Raw genomic sequence first — 25,256 nt, forward strand, 5'->3', positions numbered from 1 at the left:
GATGATCAAAATTAAGTACTCAATGCAAATAAAACCTTAAGTTAATTAATTGAAATTTTATTTTATGTTGATACTTACATTATTTTTTAACTTTATTATTTAAGGTTTTTCTGACATGTTTACAGTAACGTAGTTGTACTGTAGCGTATTGTGATGTTTTCATCATGAGTTAGGCAAAATGTTTTAATATTCCTAACTAGATTAATAGATTTTTTAAATAAAAGTTCGTTGGTAAATGAAAAACAAGTTTTATTTGCTTAATGTGGGCAATGATTAATTTAATTAGGAATTATATAGTTAACAGCTCATAGAATAACACAGGAGACTTCCTTTTGTGAGACTGTAATGTGCCAATAGAAGGCTGCTGAACGAGGAGGCAACCACCTTGACGCCTAATGCGCCGAAATCCCACTTGCATCAACAGCAGGCAGACCTTTGGAACGTGGATGCGTAAAGTGGTGGCTCTAGGTGTCCATTCAGCGACCTTAGGGAAGACGATAGCACAGTGTTCCGGAGTTGCTACCTAGTGGGTTTACCGGGGCTCCGGTCCGAGAAGCAGGATTAGGAATGGGGTGGTTTTTAGTCAGTAAGAGTCTGACACACCCTCTCGCCTCACCCATGGTAGGAGAAGTTATTGGACGATTCCCCCCCCCCCCTATAAAAAAGTGGTCACGTGCTGCCGTGCTAGCAGCTAACTAGCAGAGCGAGTTCAAGGGAGACGCATTTCTCCTTAGGGATGTGTCGTAACAAGCGTTGCATGGGGGCACTGGAGCAGGTCTAATCAGAGGACTTGGTGCCCCTTCTAGGTGCTGAGGGTTGCCACCGGGGTGGTTTTAGTGAGGTAAAAGAGAATGACATACGACGCGGCATACTTAAATCGATTTTGTTTTCTAAATAACACATTACGTATAATGTTAATCCAAATTGGATAACTCGGTATTATCTTACTAATACTAAGTATTTATTTAAGTATCAATAATTTATTGCAACTATCAACAGCAAATTATTTTCATACATGTATCGGTACAAGTTTGGTAAGTTAGAAATGTCAGTGAGAGATTATGTAGAGGACAGTAGCTCGTCGTAAATGTCAGCTACGATCGAAATCTGGAGCACACAGCCTCACTGACTAATGGGACGAGGACACTCTGTATAGAACAAATTATGCACTTAAGAAAATTTATTATTTTTAAAACAATATTCAAAAAGCATTGCATAACTTCTGTAGCGTGTATGCGTACGTAAATTATATTAAACGATGAATCAAGAAAATAAACAATACAATGTCGTTTTGTAGAAGGAATGGATTAGGGTCCGTTCACACAGACCACCTCGGAGAGCATCGGCGTGCATATTTCTTTTCACACAGACCGGATTGTATACGCTTGGAGGTAGTTGGAGCGGAGTAGCCAAGTATATCGGATGCGCTTGGAGCCGGTCGGATACGCTCGGAGCCGGTCGGATGCGCTCGGAGCCAATCGGATGCGCTTGGAGCCAATCGGATGCGCTTGGAGTCGGTTGGATGCGCTCGGAGTCAGTCGGATGCGCTCGGAGCCGGTCGGATGCGCTCGGAGCCGGTCGGATGCGCTCGGAGCCGTTCGGATGAGCTCGGAGCCAATCGGATGCGCTTGGAGCCGGTCGGACGCGCTCGGAGCCGGTCGGATGAACTATACAGCCAGTACCAGTATTCCTCTCAGACAAAGTTTTGTTTTCGTGTAACGTGTAACGACTTTTCGTACATGGATTTAGATAGCTCCGTTGAAGAAATATATTTGTTAGCAAGATTGTTGGAAGCAGAACAAAACAAACGAAAGCGCAAGCAGAAACCATATGGGCAAAAAATGTTTAGAAGAATCGATTATTTCGATTCGAGACACAATAAGTGCGCAAAAGGCGGCTGTCACTTGCTCGTTAAATGTATTGGGCGGTTATATTGGGGTTGCGCGAGCAAGAAAGAGCACACAGTCAGAGCCAGTCGGCTCCTTATATTATTTCACACCAAGAGCCTTCAAGCATTTTTAATGACAAAAACAGTGCACATTAAAAAATAAACCTTAATACAAATAATTAAAACTCTGTTTTCAACGTGATAAAAATTTGCTCTCCTCTCCAAGCCTGTCTGTGTGAACGGAGCCTTAGAAGACAATATTTGTTGTGATAGCCTAAGAACGCAATAATAATATAGTCATAACGTGATCAGTGATCATAGTACGTTTGATCGCGAACGAAAACGACCTGAATAATTAAATACAAGTATACAATTATATTAATTGTAGTTAATAAAATGTCTGTTTTAAACACTTTTACAGTACACATGACATTTTTCTTAATAAGTGAGTGTTATTTTACAACGGCTATGTCTACAACTGCAGTGACTGAAGCCAGTGAAGCTAAGACAAAGGTATGTTTGTCAAATACTTTAAGGTGGAGATACTATTACAACTGACTGTCGTGTAGTGGCGTGACGTACTGGTAACTAATCGGCTGTAAGCATTTGGTGACCTACGCGACATAGATTGCAAGTGCAGCTCTAACCGTAATAAATATAGGTATATAAAACCGATTGTCTTCTGGCGCATCATGACACTAGTGACGTGGCCTTTTTTTTGAGGGGGCAAAATCATCTAATGACTTCTCCCGCCTTGGGCGAGGCGAGAGGGAGTGTCAGACTCTTACTGACTAAAACACCAGAGGCGTTACCTTCCCTGCCTTATTCGAGCCGGTTAGCCCCGGTAAACCCACTAGGTTGTCCGCAGGATCCGGGGAGTAACGTGGTCTCTAGTACCTTAACTAAACACATGGCATTAATAGTGTTACCTGGATGTATGAAGTTTGCTTTACTCAAAGTCATAGGGTTGATTGCCCTAGTTGCCTAAAGCGTAAATAAATCAAGATAATTCAAAGAAATATTTTCGAATTGTATGACACCTATTCTTTTTTCAGGGCTCCAGTTTTTACTACAACATAATGAACACATTATTGCCAAGTGACGACGTAAAGTCCGCTGGCAATACGAATAAACGTCGATATAAAAGACAAGGTGATCATTTTGATTTTTGGTATAGATTAAGGGTCTTAAGTATCGCAAGTATCAGACAAATAGAGTGAAGAGCGTTGCCAGCCTTATTTTTTGGTATAAGCAAGCATAAGCCGGTAACTGAGACGACGGATCACCTGATGGTAAGCAATCGCCGTTGCTCATGGACACCCAAAACACCAGAGGCGTTACGAGTGCACGTCTGCCAGCCTTTGCTTATTAGCATGCTATCTTTATTAAGTTCTGTACGGGGATTAGCATCTGTCGCTATATACTTGTACATCCATTTTGGCCAAGTTTATCCTGATGCCAAACTAGTGCGTCTGTCGCAGTACGTTTCGAACTTTGAGCAGCTGCCTAATTTAGGAGTATGCTAAAAACAAGCATGCGTATTGCTGGCAAATGTGAACAGTTTGCAGAGCACGCTAATTTTAAGCAAGCTTATAAGTATGCTTTTATTGAGCACGTCTGACAGTACCTTAATTATTAAGTAATCGGAACTGGAAGTGTGAATAACTTTGGACATTCAGATTAAATGTCATTAAGCGGTATTAGCAAGTAATAAGCTGTTATTTCAGTATGACAAAGAGACACTCTTATTTTATTTGTTAGTCTAGATAAGTATAGATATTATTTAGACTCATATAATATCTATTCGAAATTTCAAATTTTAAAATTCGTAATCATCCACCCGCATTTACTCCAGTTTATCCGTGATCATGGCGCTTGCAACAGTGCCGAAACTCAAAATATCCCGTTTTCAGTTCCAATTCTAATATCTATTTTGTTTTTTTTAGGAGAGTCTAGAATGACACCCGCAATAATGCTGCGCCTTTATATGAAAGTGATCAAGACAATGATCTGGGGAGATGCCGAAGACGCTGATCATCCACTGTCTAAGCCAAACGCTGATCCTGTTGTAGATCATATAAAGAAGAGATACTTCTCATTTATGTTCGAAGAAGCTTTATTATAATCCAGATTATTCCTATAAACTGTTTTCTCTCGACACCTTTTTTTAATAACGGGGAGAAACCTTCAAAAGGCGCCTAGATTTTTGGGGATAAAAGACTAGGCAAGGTTAGTGTACGGTACATCCCTAGGTTTATCTCGAGACCTAGGCCTCCGTGTTTTTTGGTATTATATATACTTTAATTCTTCTCTAAGGTATATATAGTTATATACATATAATATTATGATATATAATATTTATTTTGTTTGTTTTTATTTTAATATCATAATATGTATTACAAAAATAATAATTAAGCTTTAATTCTTGCATGTCGTAAACAACTTCTCTTTTTTGTGTGAAAGATTTAATTATACTAGAACTAGACCTTTATTCTTGTAATAAAATCTAAGTACAGATTTATCTAATTCATCCTCATGTTAAATTATTTTGTATTCAAGAACTTGAGATCTTTTTATTGCTACATATGAAGAACAATCATCGATGAAGAGGTGACAAAAATTAAGCACTCAATGCAAATATAACCTATAGTTAATTAATTATTTTATTTTATGTTGATTACTTAAATATTTTTTTTTTTACTTTATTATTTAAGCATTTTCTGACATGTATACAGGTACGTAGTTATACAGTCATACGTAGTCATGAGTTAGATATAATGTTTTGATATACATAACTAGATTAATAATTTTTTTTAAATAAAAGTTCACGTCATTTTGTTTTTGTGTTTCATTTCTTCCAGTGTACATATTATATCCAATGTTTGTTAATAAATAAATACGATATTTTTTAGTTATCCTGCTTCGATACGATATTCAACGTACGCTTGCTACTAGATAATTTGAAATCGTAAACTCAGATTGTTTTGACTATATTCGATTGCTTCAATTATGCGAGACGTATCTAGTATATGACTTTCTTTGGTGTGGGCGGGGTTCTACTTAATGTATAAAAGGCTCGTCAGGAGATCACAACGCGTATTACAGAGAACACTTTTGTGCCTCCAATATGAAGGTACGTGAATAACCTTGGACTATACTATAAATATCGCTATATCAAGTGACAACAAGTGATTTGGTGATAATATGTACGCCACCGTTGTGTATTTGTTGTGAATATTTATGTGAACTATATTTCTTTTAATTTTTACACTTCAACTTCAATTGCTTCTTTTTCGTTTTTTTCGGCATTGACTTTTGTTTCGTATTTTAAAAACTGTGTAGGCACAGGATGTGGTATTACTTAGTTCTTTAATTCTGGTAGTTTTTTTATACATATTAACAGAAATGTGATTTTTTTTATATCGTCACGCCTTTAATCCACGAAGGGGTAGGCAGAGGTGCACATAATGGCACATAACGCCACTGTACAATGTACAAAAATGTGAAGTTGCTTATATTACTATTTACTACCAAATCTAAGTATGTTTTTATTATAATGTGTGACAGCGATTAGAGGGTATGAATATAATAACACATTGTTGGCTTAAAGCTTAGTATCAGTCCCAAATATGAGGCTTTAGATAAGGACATAGTCAATAGAATTGATTGATGAGTGTTCCATATAGTGATATATTGTAGTTGTGATTAACCTGTGGTTTGCTTTTACATAATCATTATTGTCAAAGCTGTTTATTAAAATACGAAAGGTATTGATGCTTTCGTAGTACAGGTTGGTTCAATATTGACATTTAAGCTTATTTAAAGGTAAAATTAATTTGTTCTCTGTAGGTTTTGAATTTTACTTATACCATTTAACATTTATAGGCTTGCAAGAATATATTCCAAAGAAAAAAAAACTATTAGAATATTTTTAAACAAATTAATTAAACAAAAAGGTAAAAGCTTAATGGTTATTTGTTACGAAGTAACTTCTGTTGTATATTTAACTCATTAGGTATATTATTACAGTTAAAACATATTATTCATTGATGTTACTAAATTAAATTCAATATGTGTGTTATATTATTTTCTTTTTTTAATTTCAACATACATATGTGTATGTAAAATTGTATGGTTCTAATTGTATCGCATCCACGACACAGGAAAAGAATCCAGGTGTGGAGCCACGTTTAAAGTTTAAAAATAAAAAATATACAAGACACTTTAATTAAAATTACACATTGCAGTGGTTTCGTGTTTTTAAATTAGATTGCAAAAACATGCAATGCACATTGTCTGAATACAAAGTAGGGAATAAGACATTCAATAACTGTGTTCTTTACATAAAACAACCATATGTGGAATGATGCCTCCACATGTTACATTTCCATACTTATGGTTTAATATGGAATAAAGTCATAATCATATTCTATCATTGATTTTGATACTAAATTGAATGGTGAATGGTTGGTACCCACGATATTAAGGTCTATGTTTCACCATGTGGATTGGTGATTGTGGTGATTCTGCAAAAAAATCACAAACAGTTAACGGCGTCATTATCCTCAATCAAAAGTTAACAATTCTGCTGATTGAAACACAAAATTTGATTTTAATAAATTAAGCTGTGTTACTGCTCTTAAGCACCTTATCCTCAATGCATTAAGATACACCTGGGAGACCCATGCTTCCATAGAATCATGCTTAGCAGCTAATAATTTAGTAGATATCGCATTTTAAAATATGGATTATTAGAACTCGCGTCTGCCTAGTCTCTGTGAACTATTTATTATACAGTGTGTCCCTGAAGTCGATGTCCAAATAGCACAGGTGATCGGCGAGGATCCAAGATTAATCAGAAAAGTATAACAAATAATTTTAAGGCATACATACTTTTTAAATTACAGTGACTTATGTATTAAGCGACATTTTAACGAAGTTATATCTCTTTTAACTATAAATCAGTTAAGCGGTGGTCACTGTCTCTGTATTAAAACTTTATTTTCTTACCTCGTCGTCGCATTGTCACGCCTTTTATCCCAGAAAGGGTACGCAAATGTGCACATTACAGCACGTGCTATGTATAATGTACACTCACTTTTCACCATTTGTGTTTTAAGTCCCATGTAAATAGGAAGTGAGCCTATTGTCTTACACGGGGTATAAATTCAGACTCCGTGTTATTACTGAGAAATTTTCGAAAAACCGAAAAAAAGCCTACCTACTTTGCTAGACACGGGAATCAAACCCGAGACCTGTCGCCAGGCAGTTGCACTTCCGACCACTCGACCAACGAGGCAGGCAATATTTTTTTATCTGTATGCCAAATAAGCTTAATTTATCGTAGTCGTAAATAAACTTATGGCCTGGCTGAACGAAGGCACTTATTGTGCTTATTTCATTTACAGTGAAGTATCACTGTTATATTTTATTTACTCCAATGTATGTATTAGTACATAAATTGAATGTTTAAGATTACTAACTAACAATCTAACGCGAAGTTGATAGTGTTTCATCTCTAGGTTCATATACTGTAATGATTTTTATGAAAATGACTACCAAATTAATCTAGGTAGTCTATTCTAGGTCTAGTCTAGGTAGCTATTACTCGTTATTAACGTTTATTCTAGTTTACATAAGAAGCATTAATATCGTGATAATCACACATTTCAGGTGCTAGTAATCACACTGCTATGCGCAATCGCGAGCTGCGCAGCAGGAGGATCCGTGGCGTGGCCTGGTGCCATCGCAGTGTCCTCCCCTCTCCTGAAGACCATCATCCCAGGGGAGACAAAGACCACCGCCTATTCCACAACACAATATATTAATGCGGTAAGATATTTTTTTCTTATTACATAAACTGATTTTGAACGATGAAATTTGAAGCTAGTCTTTAATAAGCTCAGTTAGAAGTAATCTAAAAAACAAATATACGTACTTATAAATATACATCATTCCTCAGGTGCCAACATCGTATGCATTCGCTGCGCAGCCTCAGTTCGCATACCACGGAGTGCCACAAGTCAACAGCTTCGCGTCCCTACAACCAGCATACTACCCCATAGCGGCACACTCGTATATTCCAACTACCAACGTCTTCTATCCTTCAGCAGCTTCATTTGCTCCAGTCCAGGCATTAGCTCCTGGATTCCCAGCAGCTCCTGCCTTCCCATCAGCCCCTGCCTATCCTAGCGCTCCTGAAAGCAGTCCTGCTCCTGCTTACCCTGGAAGCTCACCGAGCCCACCCTCTTCTCCATCTGGGGACGCCGATTCTGCCGTAGTAGACTCAGCAGACTATAACGCTGAACAGCAAAGACAACAAGAACCTGCATCAACTCCAGCTCCTCAACCTCCAGCGCCTGAACCCACTCAGCCAGCCCCGCAGTTCCCACCTTTCCCCCCTTCCAACACCTTCCCCAATTTCCCTAGTTTCCCCCAACTGCCTCAAGAGCCTGGACAGGCTCCTTCATTCCCGCAACTTCCTCAGCAGCCAATTGCACAATACCCAGACAACATTTTCCTTCAGGGAACTTCCTCACCTCCCTCCAGTTTTCCTGGAGCCAACAACGAAGACAAAGGTCTAAATGACGCAGACACGGTATCCGTAGAATCTGCTTAAAATATGTATATTCATCAAAATTTTCAAAATATGTATATCAGTACATTTTTGTGATAGGATTAGCTTTCTATTATTATATGAAAGTGTTCTGCCATAGAAAATCATTTCTATGTGTGTAATTTGTATTTATGAACAATCTCATTTTTGTTATTTATCAATATTTCAAACTTGATTGAACCATATACATCGAATTTTTTTCACATCTTTTTGTTTTATTTCTAGATTGTTATGTTATGATGATGTGTATGATATTTCATACTCAACATGCTTCCACTACAAATATCATCTTTACGGAAATTTTGAATTGACGTACTACGAAATAAGACTAAAATGAATTTGTTTCATTACCATTGTTGGAACTCATTAGTCATGTCATGTTTTATTATCACCCATTACTTCAACTTTATCGGAGTAGAAAACTGTAAATATTTACTGGCCAAACTGACCAATTTGACCAATCGTAAGGAATGTCCTATTCAAACCAACAATAGAACAAAACAAAATAATTCAATGAATCATACTGTATTAATCTGTTAACTGTGCACATAAATTCATCTAATCGTGATTCACAGAAAATAAAGAAATACAATAGTTCCACTTCTTTTGTTTAAAGTTTAGATACAATACATTGGTGGTGGTGGTCACATAGCACAAGCAAAATAGTCAACTACTTTTGTAGTTCATTTGATCGCGGAGAGCAGAAGAAGTCTACATTCAAGTGTATATTTAATTTCAAGAATTATAATGTATAAAATGTCGATTTTAAATACTCCAACATTGTGTTCTACGATATTTTTTTTAATAAATCAGTGCTATTTTACAACGGCTACATCTACAAGTACTTTGAATACTGCGGCGGATAGAGTACCAAGGGTATGTTTGTTAAATGTTTCAGTAGTGAACTAGTGAGACATAACAATATGAAGTTTGGATTTGTTTCGCTGTCATTACAGCGGTAAGTCCCCTCTTTGAGGAGTGGCTTGAGAGATGCCATGGCGTTCTCATCTATCGTCTGGCAAGGATAGGATAGGGTTGATTATTGTCGGAGTATAGGAGTGGCTATAAAGTATAGAGGATAGCCGATAGGATAGGCTGATGGTGAGGATTTGAAAAGTCCAAGAGTGTTAACAAAGTTTAGATGTACAAAATTCACTGTTATAGGTAATTTGAAATTGTGCCCTGTCTAAAGATAGTGTTTAGAGGGTTTAGTATTAGTTTGTTTTGCGTTTAACGTGATCGGAACGAGAGCATGTTCAGCGCTCGCATTGGTTGGATCATTCAAGCCCGCCAATCAGAGCGCCGAACGAGTTGTCATTTCGATTTCGTAAATGTAAATCAAACTCGTATTAAGGGTACAGTACACCTGATCGATATTTAGTACCTAATTATTTATTCGATATTAGACTATCGGTATTTATACATGAATAGTTGGGTTAGTTGTAGATTATTTAGTTATTCGAAACTTCAACCTTTTGTTATTTTTGTCCTTTGGAATTTAAATCTTTGATATGTTTTAATACTACCATTTCGGTATTCTAGTTTTCGTAATTTAATAAGAGCCATGCTGTATATCTAGTCACTTAGGATTAATAGCATATCCTTTTTTCAGCCCTTCAGTGTTTCCAATTACACAGTGAACGAATTTAAACCACGTGTTAGCGTAAACTTCGTTAATAATAATAATACAGTTAAAGGTCGATATAAAAGGAACGAGACACCAGCAGGTATGATTTACTCTCAAATTAATTTAAAATTATAATTATAATGTGACATAAAATAAACTTGCGTCTGCCAGCGGCTTCGCCCGCTTAGTTATCCTATGTGTTATTACAGACCATAATAAAGACCCCTGTTCCAAACCCTGTAACCCTGTTTTATTTTATTTATTTTTTATTTTATTTAAAATCTTACTTTTTCCGTGTTACATGTATCCACATTCTATGATTATTTAGACACCACTGACTTACGATGAAGAAATATACGAAGGTATATGGTGAGGAAATCTGGACTTACAATTTCCAATTGGAGTCGCCAATTCATCTTGAGCAAGAGCTGTAATTGGGTGATGCTCAATTTTAACCTAACTTAAAAAACATATTACTTCTCCCGCCTAGGGTAAGGCGGGGGCGAGTGTCAGACTCTTACTGGCTAAAAACCACCCCGTTCCTTCTGTTTTGAGCCGGAGCCCCAGTAACCTGTTACGTTGTCCGCAGCTCCGGATCAGGCATCAGCCCTACTAGGCTCCATCTGTGGTGGAAAATTGATACATGTTGCTTTCATTTCTTTCAGATAAATTAAAGGACGCTGCTTCTTCGTCAACGTTAAAAGCAATTCGGCAATTTTTAACAATGGTCAAGAATTTATTTTCAAAGGACCCGTCTGGCGGCTCTCATCCTATGTCGAAAGAAAATCCTAAGGCCGTTGTAAGACTCTTTAAGTCGACAATTTACGCACAATTATTCCCAGAACCGGGCCAGGGCCCCGAAACCAGACATCATAAAAGTAGAAAGAATTAGATGAAACCTTGATTCGAATATGTTTGAGATTGTTCGAGTAGTTCTTTACAATTGATTCGGACAAAATAGGTATTGTTGAGATTTTATATACTAAATTAACTAAAAATCACGGTTTACTAATGTAGAAATAAAGAAAAGCTCTATTAATTTCGACACTCAGAGGGACTTTTCATTATCAGTTCCGTTCCGTGATTTTGTGAGTAAGCCGTAATTTTTAGTTAATTTCGCAAGTCTTACGATAGTTATAATACACATTTTTAATCTACTGTGTATTCGTATTTAAAATACCACGTATAAAGCTTCTTTGTTGCGGGATAATCATGCAATGACTTCTTCCGTCTTGGGTTACGCGAGAGGGAGCGACAGACTCTTACTGATTAAAAACCACCCCGTTCTCCTACTTTGTGCCGGAGCCGTTAGGAACCTGTTATGTTGTCCGCAGCTCCGTATATCTTTAGGAAACCTGGACTTCTAATTTTCCTTTAGGCTTGAAATTGCCAGATTTTATCAGAAGATTAGTAACAAAAATAGGTCAGTTTACAAGTTGAAATCTATCGATTACCAATTAAGATCTTATTTATTATTATACTGATGTGTTTATTTAGATGCCCCATTAATGGCACTTACTAGTAATGTTTACTACCTCATCAATGAAAGTTATTTAAGTATAGTCTCTAAAATGATTGCGTATGAAAATAATTCTTAAGCATCAAATAATAAGCTTTATTTTTAAAACTTTACTTCCTTTTATTTATTTTAACACTTCATCACCATGTTTGGTAAATTAAATGATTTAGGCATTTCCTGATTCGTAGGTAGTTTAGTTAATAAACTAGTTTGTATATTTTATTTTGGGTATATCTCTACACGTGTTATTGAGGTAAAAACAACTGGGATCATACCTAAACGTGATCATAGCTTTCAGTATTTTTTTCGTTTTATTGACTATTTGGTGTTACAACAAAATATTAGGACACATCACACATTTGGTTTAATTTGTGGTAGGGCAAAAATGTTATACAAATTGATGGGTAGACCATAAGTTGCTAGACTATACTGTTCAGACCATTAGTAGCTATGTAGTTTTATTTTTATAAGTTATTATGATTTTAACAGCACTGTTGTTGTTGTCTCTGAGAATCCTTTAATAAACTTAAAACAAAATAAACAACCATTTGGTTCATGACGAAATAAGACAAATTTAATAATATGAAATAGATTTATTTGTACATTAGGTACCTACATGTTACCAGAAACCAGGTTTGCGTTCAGAGATCCAAGCTTGCATATCTGCATCAGTACTATTCTTTCCATCAAGCGCTAATGCAAAGAAAAACGAATATGGAAACCACTCTGTGTTGAACGTAACAGTTATGTTGTAACCTCCAACGCCTGCTATAGTGGGCTGCGAAATACGATTGGGCATAGTTAGACGAGCACAAACTATTGTGCAGTCGATACCAGCAGAGATCTGTAAAAACAAATAGATATTATGACGTCACATTTTATAATTTTACATCTACAACTTTTTCGAGCTTTTCGATAATAGTTAGTTGAAATGTGACGTCACAAAATTTGAAACCCTTCCCACCCGCTTGTCACATAAAGTCACACTTCGTCGACCCCCTCCCTCCCCCTTAACGTGTGACGTAATTAGTGGATGGTCCCTTACGTATAAACACTGAATATGAATAAGCCTTACTTTCAAAATAACATGTAGTTTAGCGGGAGGATCCGCTGTCACTGAAAATTTCTCGGAGTAGAAAAAGGAAGCACGCTTTTGGTGTCTCATACTCCTGAAGCAAAAGTTACCGGTCATAAACATACGACCGCGCCAGCCAGTCTTCTGTTTGCGTCTTTTTCTTAAATATGATTTATTGATACCAATACCTGGAATTATAGCAATGATTTCAGACCTTTTATCAACAACATTTATTTCAATAGTTTGGAAGAACAATCGATGTGACAGAGGGCTTATAACGTGTTTTTATTTCGTTCAACAAGATCGAAACGAGAGCGCGTTAGGCGCTCTGATTAGTTGATTCGTTCGAGCCGGCCAATCACAGCGCCGAATGCGGTCTCGTACTAAGGTCCCAGAACAGAACAGGCAAAAAAGTATAATTTTAGGTATACCCGGCCCTGCATCAACCAGCTTAAAGTTCTGAGGGTAGGGCTTGGGAAGATGGTGCGCAGTTATGACATTTATAATCCAATTGGTATATGGAAACACGTCTATGTAGAGTGGTGGTTCGCTGTTAAGGCGCCGGCGCATGGACCGGCGATGACAAGGGGCTCCACCGGCTGCCACTCCAATTAGCTCGAATGGTCCATCAGACGAGTGACTGATGATGGTCGCACCAGGCCGGACACCACATCCTGAACTACATAGGACGTGCGTGACTCCTTCACTGCCCAGTCTCTGTGAACAATAAAATGGATAAAATGTTATTTACTTCATTAAATTGTATCATCACTATAGTATAAAACAAAGTCGCTTTCTCTGTCCCTATGTCCCTTTATATGCACTATATCTTATATTTTGGGTATATCTTACAAACTAAAAAAAAAAAACAAAAAACGGTTTTGAATGCGATTTTTGTAGGAGTCATGCATAATATATCACCATTGCACGCTCGGTAGTTTTTTATAAAATACTAAGTTCGATGTACAATTTCTTCGGTCGTTGATAAATAATACATTTATGAGAGTTCTGTAGAATCTGTATGGAACAAGGGTAAATGGCTCACACGATTAATGTAACATTATAAAACTAATAAAATAGAACTTACCGCTCTCATTCTATGTTGTTTACATTCCCTATGAGTGTACAACTTCAGAGTTTTCTTAGCTAATCTCTCAGAATCAAAATCTCTTGGAACCGCTGAAAATTTGAAAGGAATTAATATTTAATCGTACCTATAAAAAGATAATGAAATCTTAGCGTCACCTAAGTATTTTCCATTTTCTAAGAAAAACAAAGAAACAAAGCGATAGTTATGGTTTTTCCTAGGTATTGCTTTCTAATAGTCAGTATGTATCTATACCTGTAAGCGTCTTCCCATTATCCCATTGCTCATTATATTTGTAAAATCACAACAACTTACTACTAATGTAATCAACCAGAAACACGGATTTATGTCTCTTCTTTCTCGCTCGTTCTTGAATCGTTGGTAAACATATCGGTATCATGTAATCTGAAATATTATATAATAATCATATTTTTTATAATTTTGACATAAAGCTTGCAGTAAAATATAATAACAAACTTAAGGAATTTATATTTCGTGTCAATTGGCGTTCCATTGTCTCTGCCTACACCCATGGGGGAAAGGCGTGAGGTTATGACTTGGTGATCAAAGCATTTCGTAGGCATTCTACAAACGGGGGGTTGCCTTAATCGGACTGATTTGCGTTTACAAACATACACATTCACAACACAGAAATAAATATTGTTCATAAGTAACTTACGAGACTTCAATGGCCGAATAAGTTTAATCAAAGCGAGACTATTGCCTACTCCGAATCTAAAAGCAAAAGATTACATTAGTGTTACAAATAATGTGAGACAATTCTCACGGGCGATTACACACGCAAAAATATCATTAATGCACTGATCTGTATAGACAACAGTTGCTATTTAATTACTATTCTTGAATTCAAATGTTTTATGAAAAAGCTTTGCTTATTACCAGAGCCGTATTATATCTAAGGCAAACTAGGCAAGTGTTTAAGGTGCCAGACTAAAGAGGAGCGCCGTTAGACTCGCGTGACCATTGGCAGCGGCGCCTAAAAAATTACGAGCCAATGAGGTACTTGCCTAGGGCCGTCAGTACATATATTCATCTATGCCTAGGGCGCTCTCTAGGTTAAATCCACCTCTGCTTACAATTGATTTAGGTTAAATATTACGTACCTAGTATATTCAGGATGAGGTGTGATTTCCTGTGGTGGTATTTCTATGTAGGCACGCGGACATCGGATACCGATTTTAATTTGTTGAAGCGTCAACCCACAGTCTTCCTCGTCTCGCTCATAATCCCCAAATACAATATTACCTCTGGGAAAATAACAATTTATTAATTAGTCAGCCTAATTAGTCTTGTATGTGTTATATTATAAGACTCTATATTACAGCTTTATCCAACGAGCAAGGCTCGGATACCGGTTAAATTTTCAAACCGTTATTATGTACTTGTACGCAAAACCTTTACATTGGGTTTCGTTCGCGAAACCGGTTTTTTTAAACCGGTATTTGGAACAGTATTGTCATAAAGGTTTTTTCGGATTAACCGGTTTAGAGCAATAAAAACCGGTTAATACGACGCACATCAAAGAAACGCCGCGCGCTGTTCAGCTTATTTCAATAATAATATTTCAACGCGTGTACCGACATGCCCCTCGTCGAATAAACCGGTTAATTTAGGTTAAAATAAAGTTCTTTAATGTTCACGTTCTTAAGAAAAGTTCGGAGGGAAACCGATATAAACCGGTATTAACCGGTATTTTTTAAACCGGTTCCGAGCCTTGCCAACGAGGTTATCTCTAAAAGATTGATGTGATAGGTCCGCTTATTGTGCACTCTATTAATATAAGTTTATCTTTTTATGTTTATGTGGTATACAATAAAGTGTTCAACAAGTATATAAATTGCGTCCACATGTTTCTACATTCCTATAGAAATATACTGCAATGGTTTTGCTTCCTTTTACATACAGGGGACGTAGGTATGGAATAGAACGTTACAAACAGTGGGTGAAATCTGAAAGTTGGTTACGATACATCTACGTATGTGTAGATAAAAAACATTGCATCTTTGTTAGTCAGTAAAAGAATAAACTATCGTACTTAATAATAGCAAATAGATCAAATTAATTTGTGAAAACATACAATTTGTAGTTCTTCGGGAGATGCAACATGTCGGCCGCTGTTCCAACGACAAACTGCTTGTGAACAAGGACTACACGAGGCGCCTTGCTGTGATGAGGCAGCCCAGTCGTAACTACCATGGAACATTTACACATTTATTTATTTAAAAACTCTATATATTAGCCTAATTACACGAGTCTTTTATTGTATAACCACTCAGGTGGCAAACAAAATATTGATAACGTCAGCAAAACTAAAATTGTCGCTTGTGCGTAGCTAATCTTGAAAACAGCCGGGGCATGAATAAAAATTAATTATTAATTAAGTCACTTAGTAACTATTTTTAAATAGAATAGCAGTTTTAAACTCAACATCTTAGTTAGTTTAAATTACTTTTAAAATAATTTCATCTTAATTGATTCACTACATTTCTCATATAAGTTATTAACATAAATTGACTAATAGACCTCTTTTCCATATTATATTTTCTATTCTTATCTCAAGTCGTAGGAAATAATATACTGTATATATGTAAATAAAATCTTACCGTGTATGTACTGAGTGAAGCCGAGCCAGTTGAACGTGTGTACTTTCAAAACACCGTCGGGAGGATCCTTCTCGAAGTCATCGTGGCAAATCGAGAAATCGCGAATCAAACACAGCTTTGGCCGTATAAACACTAGGAACAAGATTTAATGTGATATTCTGAAGAGATTTCGCGCTTGTACTAAATGTTTTTAACAGCAGAACCAACTGCAGTTGCTATACACCACGCATTAGCTAAAAGCATCATTGACAATTTTTTATTTAATTTTTTTTTATTTCTTGCTAGAAATAGCATGTTGCAGTTGATCTGTACAAAAATCATATAACCGTGTGATTGTTCAAAATATGTAAAATAAATACTGTTGTCAACATTAACTTTGTTTGCAACATTACGATAAAATACAATTGATAGAATTAATCTAATAATCCAAAAAATATAAAATCAATTTCTTAACAATATTTTCTTATTAAAAATATTATACATTTATAATAAACAAAAAAAGTATACTAACAAATAATAGTACAAAGAGCTAAACCCCTCCAATCGTACATTCTGCTCGTACGAACCGAAACTAATGAACATTTTCATTCAATGTTGCTCTCACATTTTGTTTGTTGACTCGACTTTTGGTATGTCATTGTGATAACAATGTTTCCGAGAAATGCAGTTATTTTGTAAATGCGAAAATCGATCGTCTTGCATCGATAATCTTTCACGAATGTTGTAAACATGCAAACATTTAAATATTTGTTTACTCTCATGACGCTTCTGAATAATGAAGTTTTAGGTATAAGATATGATTATTTTAGAGTTCAAACGAGTATTTTAAAGATTACAACTAGGTAATCATTACTTAAAAATTAATAGTTTTCTACATTTAAAACTAGCATTAAATTTCCAATAGCATAAGTTGGCGCGGTTGCTAGGCAACCGGCTGCCGCGCAACGTGTAGCGTGTTCTTTTCGCGCACGGATCAATTCTGTGTGATCCACAAATTATGGTTCCGGTTCTGGGTGTCATTTGTATGTGAATTTGTATGTTAATAAACGCACCCACAGTACAGGAGGAAATTCTAGTGGGGACAAGGTTTTTTATAAAAGAGAAATATAAATAGTTTTCCAAATGTCTCTATATTTTCACAAGTTTAGTGTTATGTCTTCCAAAAGATTAGTTTCTTTACAAATCTATGCAAGTGTAGGATGATAAAATTCGAAAACAAAATTAGCGGGAATATTAAGTTTGTCATGTAGATAAAATTCATGCAGCTCTATTCGTTGAAAGGTCAATTTCCAAACAAAAAACAGCTCCCCTTGACAATAGTACAACGGTAATCGACTTCTTCGGAACATATGTTTTCTTGGGACATAAGTCTTCATTATTATGCAAGCCAATCTGTACCTTATTGTACCTTCATCTTCTAACAACTAAAAGTAGAAGGAAAGAAAACAGATATTATTATGTTATTTTAGCAGAGATTAATAAAAATACTGCCTCGTTGGTTGTGTGGTCGCAAGTGCGACTGCCAGATATTTCAAAACCGATTCATCGCGAATTCAGTAAATCCTTCACGCCTTTTATCCCCGAAGGGGTAGGCAGAGGTACACATTACACCCGCTTTTCACCATTTGTATTATAAGTCCTATGTAATAGGGGGAGCCTATTGCCATTAACTGGGCACAATTCCAGACTCCGTGCTACTACTGAGAAATTAACGAAAAACCGAAAAAAGCCCAGCAGTACTTTGCCCAAACCCGAGACTCCTTGTCGAGTCGAGCTTGCGGCGACCATTCGACCAACGAGGCAGATTAAGTTGTTACTTACATAAATATAAGTAGCCTGTGTTGACTGATAATCCGATAGAGTGATATTTGCTGTTTTTCGAAGGAATACTTTTTGTATCACATCAGGCGTGCACCAACCGAACTTATAGATGCTGTGGACGTATCCTGAAAATAATTAAAAAATTTCCACACTGACGGACCAAAAAACACGAGATTTAGGTTCCATGTTTGACTTGAATGTTTCCGTTTATGTTTTGTATTATTTTATGTCCAATTTTATTAATTTTATATTAGGAACACAAACCTTAAGTGGCAATGCTGCCAATTATCTGCCCTAAATACTGATAGACATTTCAGTTTTGCTTACAAAACAATAAGATGGAGGTGTTTTAGTTACTTTTCTCTTTTTTACTTTATTTAGGTGTACATATATATTTTTTTTTTGGTATTTAATATTTTCTATACAACGTCATGTTTTATAAAGACCCCTTCGGCTAGGCAGAAGGTGCACATTACGGCACGTAATACCACTGTATACCCAGTCTTTTACCATTTCTGTTATAAGTCACATGAAATGGAGGGTGAGCCTAATATCTTCTATTTACTGTAATTTAATGTTTTGTTGACCAGAAGGTAGATTCTAATAATCTTTTGAGATTTATTCAGTAACTTATATTGTATGAATTACAGAGAAAAAACTAAGATACAGTTACTAGTCCTGTAAACCGTGCACTACAGGAGAACTTTGTTACTTGAGGATGCTAATAATCTAACTAGTGATTTATTCAGTAACTTATATTGTATGAATTACAGCAAAATAAGGGGGGTACTGTTTTTTTGTGGCATGTAAGGTACTATACTAACTTCTTGGAAGAGCTTCATCGTTCGTCAGACCTGAAGTTGGGCCGTAGTGCGCAGAACGTAGGGCATACATTGCTTGGTTCGCGGGCACTGCCTTCCATCCAGATACACCTACTACTAAGTAAAGGTTATTATGTGCATAGGAAATGGAGCCACTAGCGATTTTCTTTTCTTGATTAATATCCTATGCACATTAATTGGTAAAAGCAATTTTAATTACTTTTAAAATAATAGGTAGTATTTTGACAACAAAAACCTCTTATTGTAAAACGAACTTTTTTTAAAGTTAGTTTTTTTCCCATGTTTATGTAAAGATATACCAGTTTATTATTGTCTTTAAAACACTAATCAAAACATTGCAGTTTTAAAATTCGTGTGATAATTAATTATTATGATTTATAGAAGGATGCGATGCAATATTGATTGGACATTGACATACTTGAGTGGCCCTATGGCATCATGTTTAAAACAACAATTAACAATTAGCAAAGGACACTGTTGTATATTATCTACTAGCTGATGCACGCGAAATAAAAGATTATTAAGTTATTCCTTAGTACATCAGCTACCTGCCGGTAAAGACCCGCCAAAATCGCTCCAGCCATTTCAAAGATTAGCTGTTGAATATTTTATCAAACATGTCCTTCCTTCCTTTAATTTGATAATAAAATAAAATAAATAATACTTACGGAATAATAACAGATGAAAGGTCAATGGTAACACAATATTCCTCATTATTGAATTTGAGTAGTCACACACAAGTATTTTTAATGTTTATTTTATAAATAGCTCAGCTAGCTTTTTCATTCACACACAAGTTCAAAATATGTATTAAAACATTGTTTTATTACCTAACATGCAATATACACACACACTTGGCACGGGTTCGTCTACGAATGTGTGTTAATGTGTTATGGATACTGGACTGTATTTGAAAACAAACAAGATTCCTTTTCAGTGTGCAAAATTCTCCACATCGCAAAGTGCTCGAAATCTGAATTTCACCATACTTACATTTATTTTTATTTTTTTGAGGAAGGAAAATCATGCATTGACTTCTCCCGCCTTGGGCGAAGCGAGAGCGAGTGTCAGACTCTTACTGACTAAAAACCACCCCGTTCCTACTCTTGCCTGTCGAGTCGGAGTCCCGGTAAACCCGTTAGGTAGTCCGCAGCTACCCTACTCTACTTACATTGTATTTTTCTCTCTTAAATTGTCTTGTTCCCGTGGGATGTAATGAATGTTTCCTATCACCCAAGTCAGCTATACAGTCACCCTATCTGTATAGCAAGTTTTTTCAAAATCCAGTTAAGCTGACAGACTAACATCCAAACAAACAAATTTTCTCATTTATATTATTAAATGTGATAGAATATAAAAATGCGTAGGTATTGAATGTGAAAGACGAAAAAAATAAATAAACAAATCAAATATTTCAAAATATTTATTTTAAATTAATTACAACTAACTCTACCTAATACTAAAATCTAAAGTAACTATGCTAAACAATAAAATATGACTAAACCGAATAAGCGTGTTTTTTTATCCCCTTCACTTAACATTATCCATTAGTTATACTCGTAATACTATTCCTAGAAGAGTTTGATATGAACTGTGGTTTCATCAATGTTATCCATTGATTCCTAGTATTCGGATCACATATAACAAAATAAATGAACAATACAAATCCTTGTAGCGTTGATGTTAAACAGAAAAGGTAAGACCAAAGTAAATGATTTGAAAATGAAAATATACCGAAAACCCATGTCAACCCCAATAGGAAAAATAAAAATATAGAAACCCTAAGCTGTGCACTGACCAAATCCATGTCAGTGGATTTCATCTTTTGATCAGGCCCACGCGATATGGCGTGAAGAACTAAAATAAATAAAGTTACATTAACACACAAAATCAGACAAATTGGAAATAATACACTTGCAATCATATAGTACCCATTTGGGTAGCAAATACTTCTAGATAGTGATGGACTTGGAATATAATTTTTAGCATCAAGTGCTAAAGTAAGAGCAACTGGTAACAAAGGTATACCCCAACCGACCAAAGTAAACTTGACCATAAACCGTGCAGGTCTACTTACTCCCAGAACTCTCACGTATCTTATAAACTGTAAAACAGCAGTTATCAACATCCACATAAAACTAGCTAATATAGAAAAGTGTAGCAAGGCACCTAAAATAATACATTGATATAGTTTATGCTCTGCCACAGTATACAAATCATTCACTTTGATGAACATTGAACAATCTAAATTAAAAACTAAAATAAACACTAATGGTAAAGCTATAGCAGTTGACAATTGAAGAAGAACTTTAGTTCCTGGTTTTTTTCTCCAATTACTAAATACAAGGGCTGTTATCCAAATACCACTTATTCCTAATAGTGACATAAAGCTTCCAATCAAAGTTATAATATTTAAAGCTAATGTATGGTTTTTGTTGATATGGTTAACTTCATCATCGGTATTGTTTGGCAAAGCTAGTAATTGTCCAAAATGAGTAAGATGGTAGCATTCACAAACAACTTTATCATTTATAACTTTTACAACAAAACAGCCTTGTTTTTTCCAAGAACCTAAATTATGATTGAGACGCTGGGATTGGAAATCCCAATAACCACAATCAAAATTTTCTGTATGTTTTATTTGCCTAAATATAAGCGGCACTGGATATTCTAGATTCGAAATATATTCTGGTATCGAAACTCCTACAATCCGACTATTGACTGTATGTTTTTCAGATGCCAATTCTTGAAAAATTGCGTCATTATAAAAAAATGTAATAATAATGTGTAAAAAATCACTAACATTTTCATCGCTCTCATTAGTGTTTCTTTGGAGTGTATTTAAAACCTTTTCAGGTAACCATGTAGCGATTTCTAATTTTTCTATAGAAAGAACTTCTTCTATACTAGTATTTTTATACAATGGTTGAACCACCATATCTGCAAAGTTATCAGAAACTGAATTTCTAATAACGGCTATACCAGTTATGTTATTATATTCTGGATATGAAATTTGAACTATAAATTGAGGTTTTAATGCAAATTGGTAAGAAACATTGCTAAATTCAGCAGAATCAACTAAAGTTTTTTGTGCTATCAATTCTATAATATCACTAACAGAATCTAATATTACATTAGTTGAATTAAGTGTCTGGGCTAAACGTAAATAATTACAATCAAGGACCATCATTCTATCCATAACCCAGGCTATATTGTCTATATCACCAGTATCTACTGATGTTGCATTTTGCTCAGCAATGTCTAATACATGTTGTAAAGACATAGATAAATAATATATATCAGCAGGAATTATTATATCTGTATCACTGAGTACAAAATTTAGACCATCAGTCAGAAACCTGGAAGCATATTTATTTGGCATCTGTCTCTTTACAAAATTGTATAGAAAAGCTGTGGCTTCAGATGGGGCGTAAGTACTATCACAAAAACCTTCCACTTCACCCCAAACACCACCTGTTTCATAGGATCCCCTACAATGTCTTTTTACTGGCAATCCATTAGCTTGTAAGCAAAACTGTTTAGGAGCTGAAATGTGGCCTATAGGTGTCATCTCCCAGTCCAGTTCATTGACATTTTCTGAAGTTGTTGGCAAACAAACTGCAGAACTCGATAAATTTACAAAAATATAGTTATATTTCGGTAATTCTAGCTTTGCTATGAGTGTTAAATTATTGAATGTTTCTTGTATATTAAGGGCCTCGTCTTCATGTATATCATCAACATCGACATGCAAGTGTAATAAAATCATCATGTGATCCAAGGAATAGTCAATTACATCCATGAGTAAAACTTTTTTTGCTAAAAATATATCCGTAATATTACTCGTTAATCCCGTCAAGTTTACAATTTCTTCGACGTTTTCGAGTAAAACATAATATTTTATTACAAGTGCAAATACATGAATTTTGTTACCCTTGGGATTCGCAATAATTTTGTCTGTAGTTATAAAATTAAAGTCAATAGTGTGACCTTCACACCAATATTGAGCGGAACTATCAGTGACAAGATCGATAACGTACACAATTTTTTCAATGTTAACTATGTCGGAAAAAAGAGAAGAGTTTGCTTCGATAAAAGGTAAATCATTTACATCTACGACTCTAAAGAAACCTTTTGCATCAGAAAAACATTGAATCCCCTTATCAGTATTGTCATATTTCCATAATCCTGAGGGATAGTAAACAGTTAGGAAAATTTTATTTTGTGCTTCATTGTATTCGAACATGAACTCGGTTTTTCCATAAGCGATTTCTACCTCACAAGCCATGCACGGCAGAGCTGCGTTAGAGTTAATAAATCCTAAAACACCAGCACTATTTACAATACCTTCGTAAGAAAGTTTCTTCATAATTTGAGAATCATTGCTATTCACAATCTCTGTCTCATCGTTGTCTTCATATGTCTTAAGCCAGCACCACATATCATTGGTCAAATTATTTATTTCAGATATTTTTTTGAAAACAAATCTTGTTAATTCACTATTTACATTAACCATAGGTGTCTTGCATTTATTTTGTATAAAATCATTAAATGACATTCCAGGTTCAGCCTTTTCTATCCCAAAACATGTGCCGTTATCATGTTTAAATCGAAATGACTGATATCCCTCGGGACATGTAGAGGGATAATAATGATCATTTATATAAAAACATAGGGAAGGATAGCTCTTGGAACACACATCTGTTACAAGTGCCTCTTTTTCTATATCTAAAAGTAAACAATTCTTTGTGAAGGGTGTATACAAATGTAAGAAGTCACTTGGTATAACACGTTGGCCCCAATTTGGTCCAGGAATAGTCCACACTACGGGATGGAATAATCTTTGTCTTGCGGCTGGTAACCAAAAATATCTAGATGTATTTGTACTTCTCAGAGAATTTAGTAAAAAATCAACTTCGGCAGCAGATAAATCTGTTATCACTGAAGCTCCCCCACTGAAAAAACAAGGGGTATCCCAAACAGAGGGTTCACCTATTTGATAGCAAAATTCATTGATATTTTCTGACACTTTGTAAAATCCGGGCGGACACGAATTTACATCGAAATATTTGACTACTTTTAAACAAGGTCCAACATCATTAAGTGATGGCACCCAGCCATTGTAGGAACAGTTCCTTGTGATTAAGGTTTCATCGCGGTAGCAGAGCGGGTCTGACTCGATGTTGTGTGCCGTCGGTGTTTTATGCCACGTTACACTGATGCCTTCTTTCGAAACTTCTTCAGGACAAGTCTGAGAAGTAATAATTTTGAAATGAACTTTCTATAATTTTATATTTTTAATACTCCACCATTTTTAAATAATATAATCAGAGAAGAAGCCCATCAGAAAAGAAGAATTACAATAATAGTAAAACATGTTACTTTTACCTGTTGGGTTGAACGGACAATAGCACTAAACATAAATATTATTCGTGACACAAGGATTTTCATAGTGCTTTTCGAAATCACTGAAAACAATCTATTATCACAGGTGGCTTAACTTCGGGCACTTTTACCGGTATCCAACAGCGATTTGAAACATTTTCACTTTGCTGTTATTGCGCAGATTACGTTACCTGTGTGTGTTCACAAAGAGGGTGTTGGTAAAACAATGTGGTAAAAAAAATAATGAGGAAATTTTATACATTAGCAATGTGCCTTATTTAACATCTTGAATGCTGATTAAAGTGTGTAGTGGATTGGTTAATAATGGTTGTTTAGCCGTGAAACTGTATGTCAGTTTGACGGCTATATATTTTGCCGTTATAAGGAATCGCAAACATACAGCCGCCGTAGCTAAAAAACCTTCAGAATCCATTTCTCTATAAAGCTCATATCACATTTACTGCCCTAAAGATACATTTAATGATTACTTAAACTATTTTGTTCCGAGAATAGCCAAGGACCGGGTTAAGCAACCATTAACAGTAAGTGTGATATGAGCTTTATAGAGAAATGGATTCTGAAATCACTCACAGGAGAAGACACAATATTAATTTTAGCCACGGCATTAAGTAAGTAAGTGTAAGTGGTTGCTGCGCTCATATCTGTATGTATTTAAGTTGGGCAAGGCGATTCCTAGAAAATGTTTTGTTAACATAGTTTCTCAAATAAACGATTTAAAAGCGTTGAAGTTTTTTCATATATTATGTTTAAT

The 25,256-nt window shown here is 35.5% G+C and overlaps 5 protein-coding genes across 6 annotated transcripts; 2 read left to right on the forward strand and 3 right to left on the reverse strand.

Moving 5' to 3' along the window:
- The first annotated feature begins 4,899 nt into the window (after window positions 1-4,899).
- On the forward strand, window positions 4,900-8,709 carry LOC118279863 (uncharacterized). Its single transcript, XM_035599700.2, has 3 exons — window positions 4,900-5,021; window positions 7,562-7,720; window positions 7,851-8,709. The coding sequence occupies exons 1-3, from the start codon at window positions 5,016-5,018 to the stop codon at window positions 8,505-8,507; spliced, it is 822 nt and encodes a 273-aa protein (XP_035455593.2). The 5' UTR covers window positions 4,900-5,015; the 3' UTR covers window positions 8,508-8,709.
- Window positions 8,710-8,830: 121 nt separating this feature from the next.
- Window positions 8,831-11,120, forward strand: LOC118270907 (uncharacterized). Its single transcript, XM_035586711.2, has 3 exons — window positions 8,831-9,380; window positions 10,117-10,231; window positions 10,797-11,120. Exons 1-3 carry the CDS (start codon window positions 9,252-9,254, stop codon window positions 11,021-11,023), a joined length of 471 nt encoding a protein of 156 aa, XP_035442604.2. The 5' UTR covers window positions 8,831-9,251; the 3' UTR covers window positions 11,024-11,120.
- Window positions 11,121-12,172: 1,052 nt separating this feature from the next.
- On the reverse strand, window positions 12,173-17,153 carry LOC118279932 (uncharacterized). Its single transcript, XM_035599795.2, has 10 exons — window positions 16,948-17,153; window positions 16,437-16,568; window positions 15,911-16,022; window positions 14,937-15,080; window positions 14,492-14,547; window positions 14,128-14,217; window positions 13,813-13,904; window positions 13,157-13,442; window positions 12,726-12,913; window positions 12,173-12,494 (listed from the first exon to the last, which is right to left on the reverse strand). Exons 1-10 carry the CDS (start codon window positions 16,985-16,987, stop codon window positions 12,270-12,272), a joined length of 1,365 nt encoding a protein of 454 aa, XP_035455688.2. The 5' UTR covers window positions 16,988-17,153; the 3' UTR covers window positions 12,173-12,269.
- Window positions 17,154-17,603: 450 nt separating this feature from the next.
- On the reverse strand, window positions 17,604-19,921 carry LOC118279881 (uncharacterized). Of its 2 annotated transcripts, none has more exons than XM_050698799.1 (4): window positions 19,768-19,921; window positions 19,082-19,192; window positions 18,258-18,382; window positions 17,604-17,860 (listed from the first exon to the last, which is right to left on the reverse strand). In XM_050698799.1, exons 1-4 carry the CDS (start codon window positions 19,811-19,813, stop codon window positions 17,621-17,623), a joined length of 522 nt encoding a protein of 173 aa, XP_050554756.1. In that variant the 5' UTR covers window positions 19,814-19,921; the 3' UTR covers window positions 17,604-17,620. The 2 variants fall into 2 exon arrangements, with proteins under 2 accessions (XP_050554756.1, XP_050554755.1); XM_050698798.1 differs by having other exon boundaries at window positions 19,082-19,195.
- Window positions 19,922-20,552: 631 nt separating this feature from the next.
- On the reverse strand, window positions 20,553-24,626 carry LOC118279634 (uncharacterized). The gene is made up of 2 exons (XM_035599309.2): window positions 24,488-24,626; window positions 20,553-24,350 (listed from the first exon to the last, which is right to left on the reverse strand). Exons 1-2 carry the CDS (start codon window positions 24,548-24,550, stop codon window positions 20,640-20,642), a joined length of 3,774 nt encoding a protein of 1,257 aa, XP_035455202.1. The 5' UTR covers window positions 24,551-24,626; the 3' UTR covers window positions 20,553-20,639.
- Window positions 24,627-25,256: the final 630 nt, after the last annotated feature.

The sequence above is a fragment of the Spodoptera frugiperda genome, chromosome 15 (genome assembly GCF_023101765.2).
Source record: "Spodoptera frugiperda isolate SF20-4 chromosome 15, AGI-APGP_CSIRO_Sfru_2.0, whole genome shotgun sequence".
In the NCBI taxonomy this organism is placed as follows: domain Eukaryota; kingdom Metazoa; phylum Arthropoda; class Insecta; order Lepidoptera; family Noctuidae; genus Spodoptera; species Spodoptera frugiperda.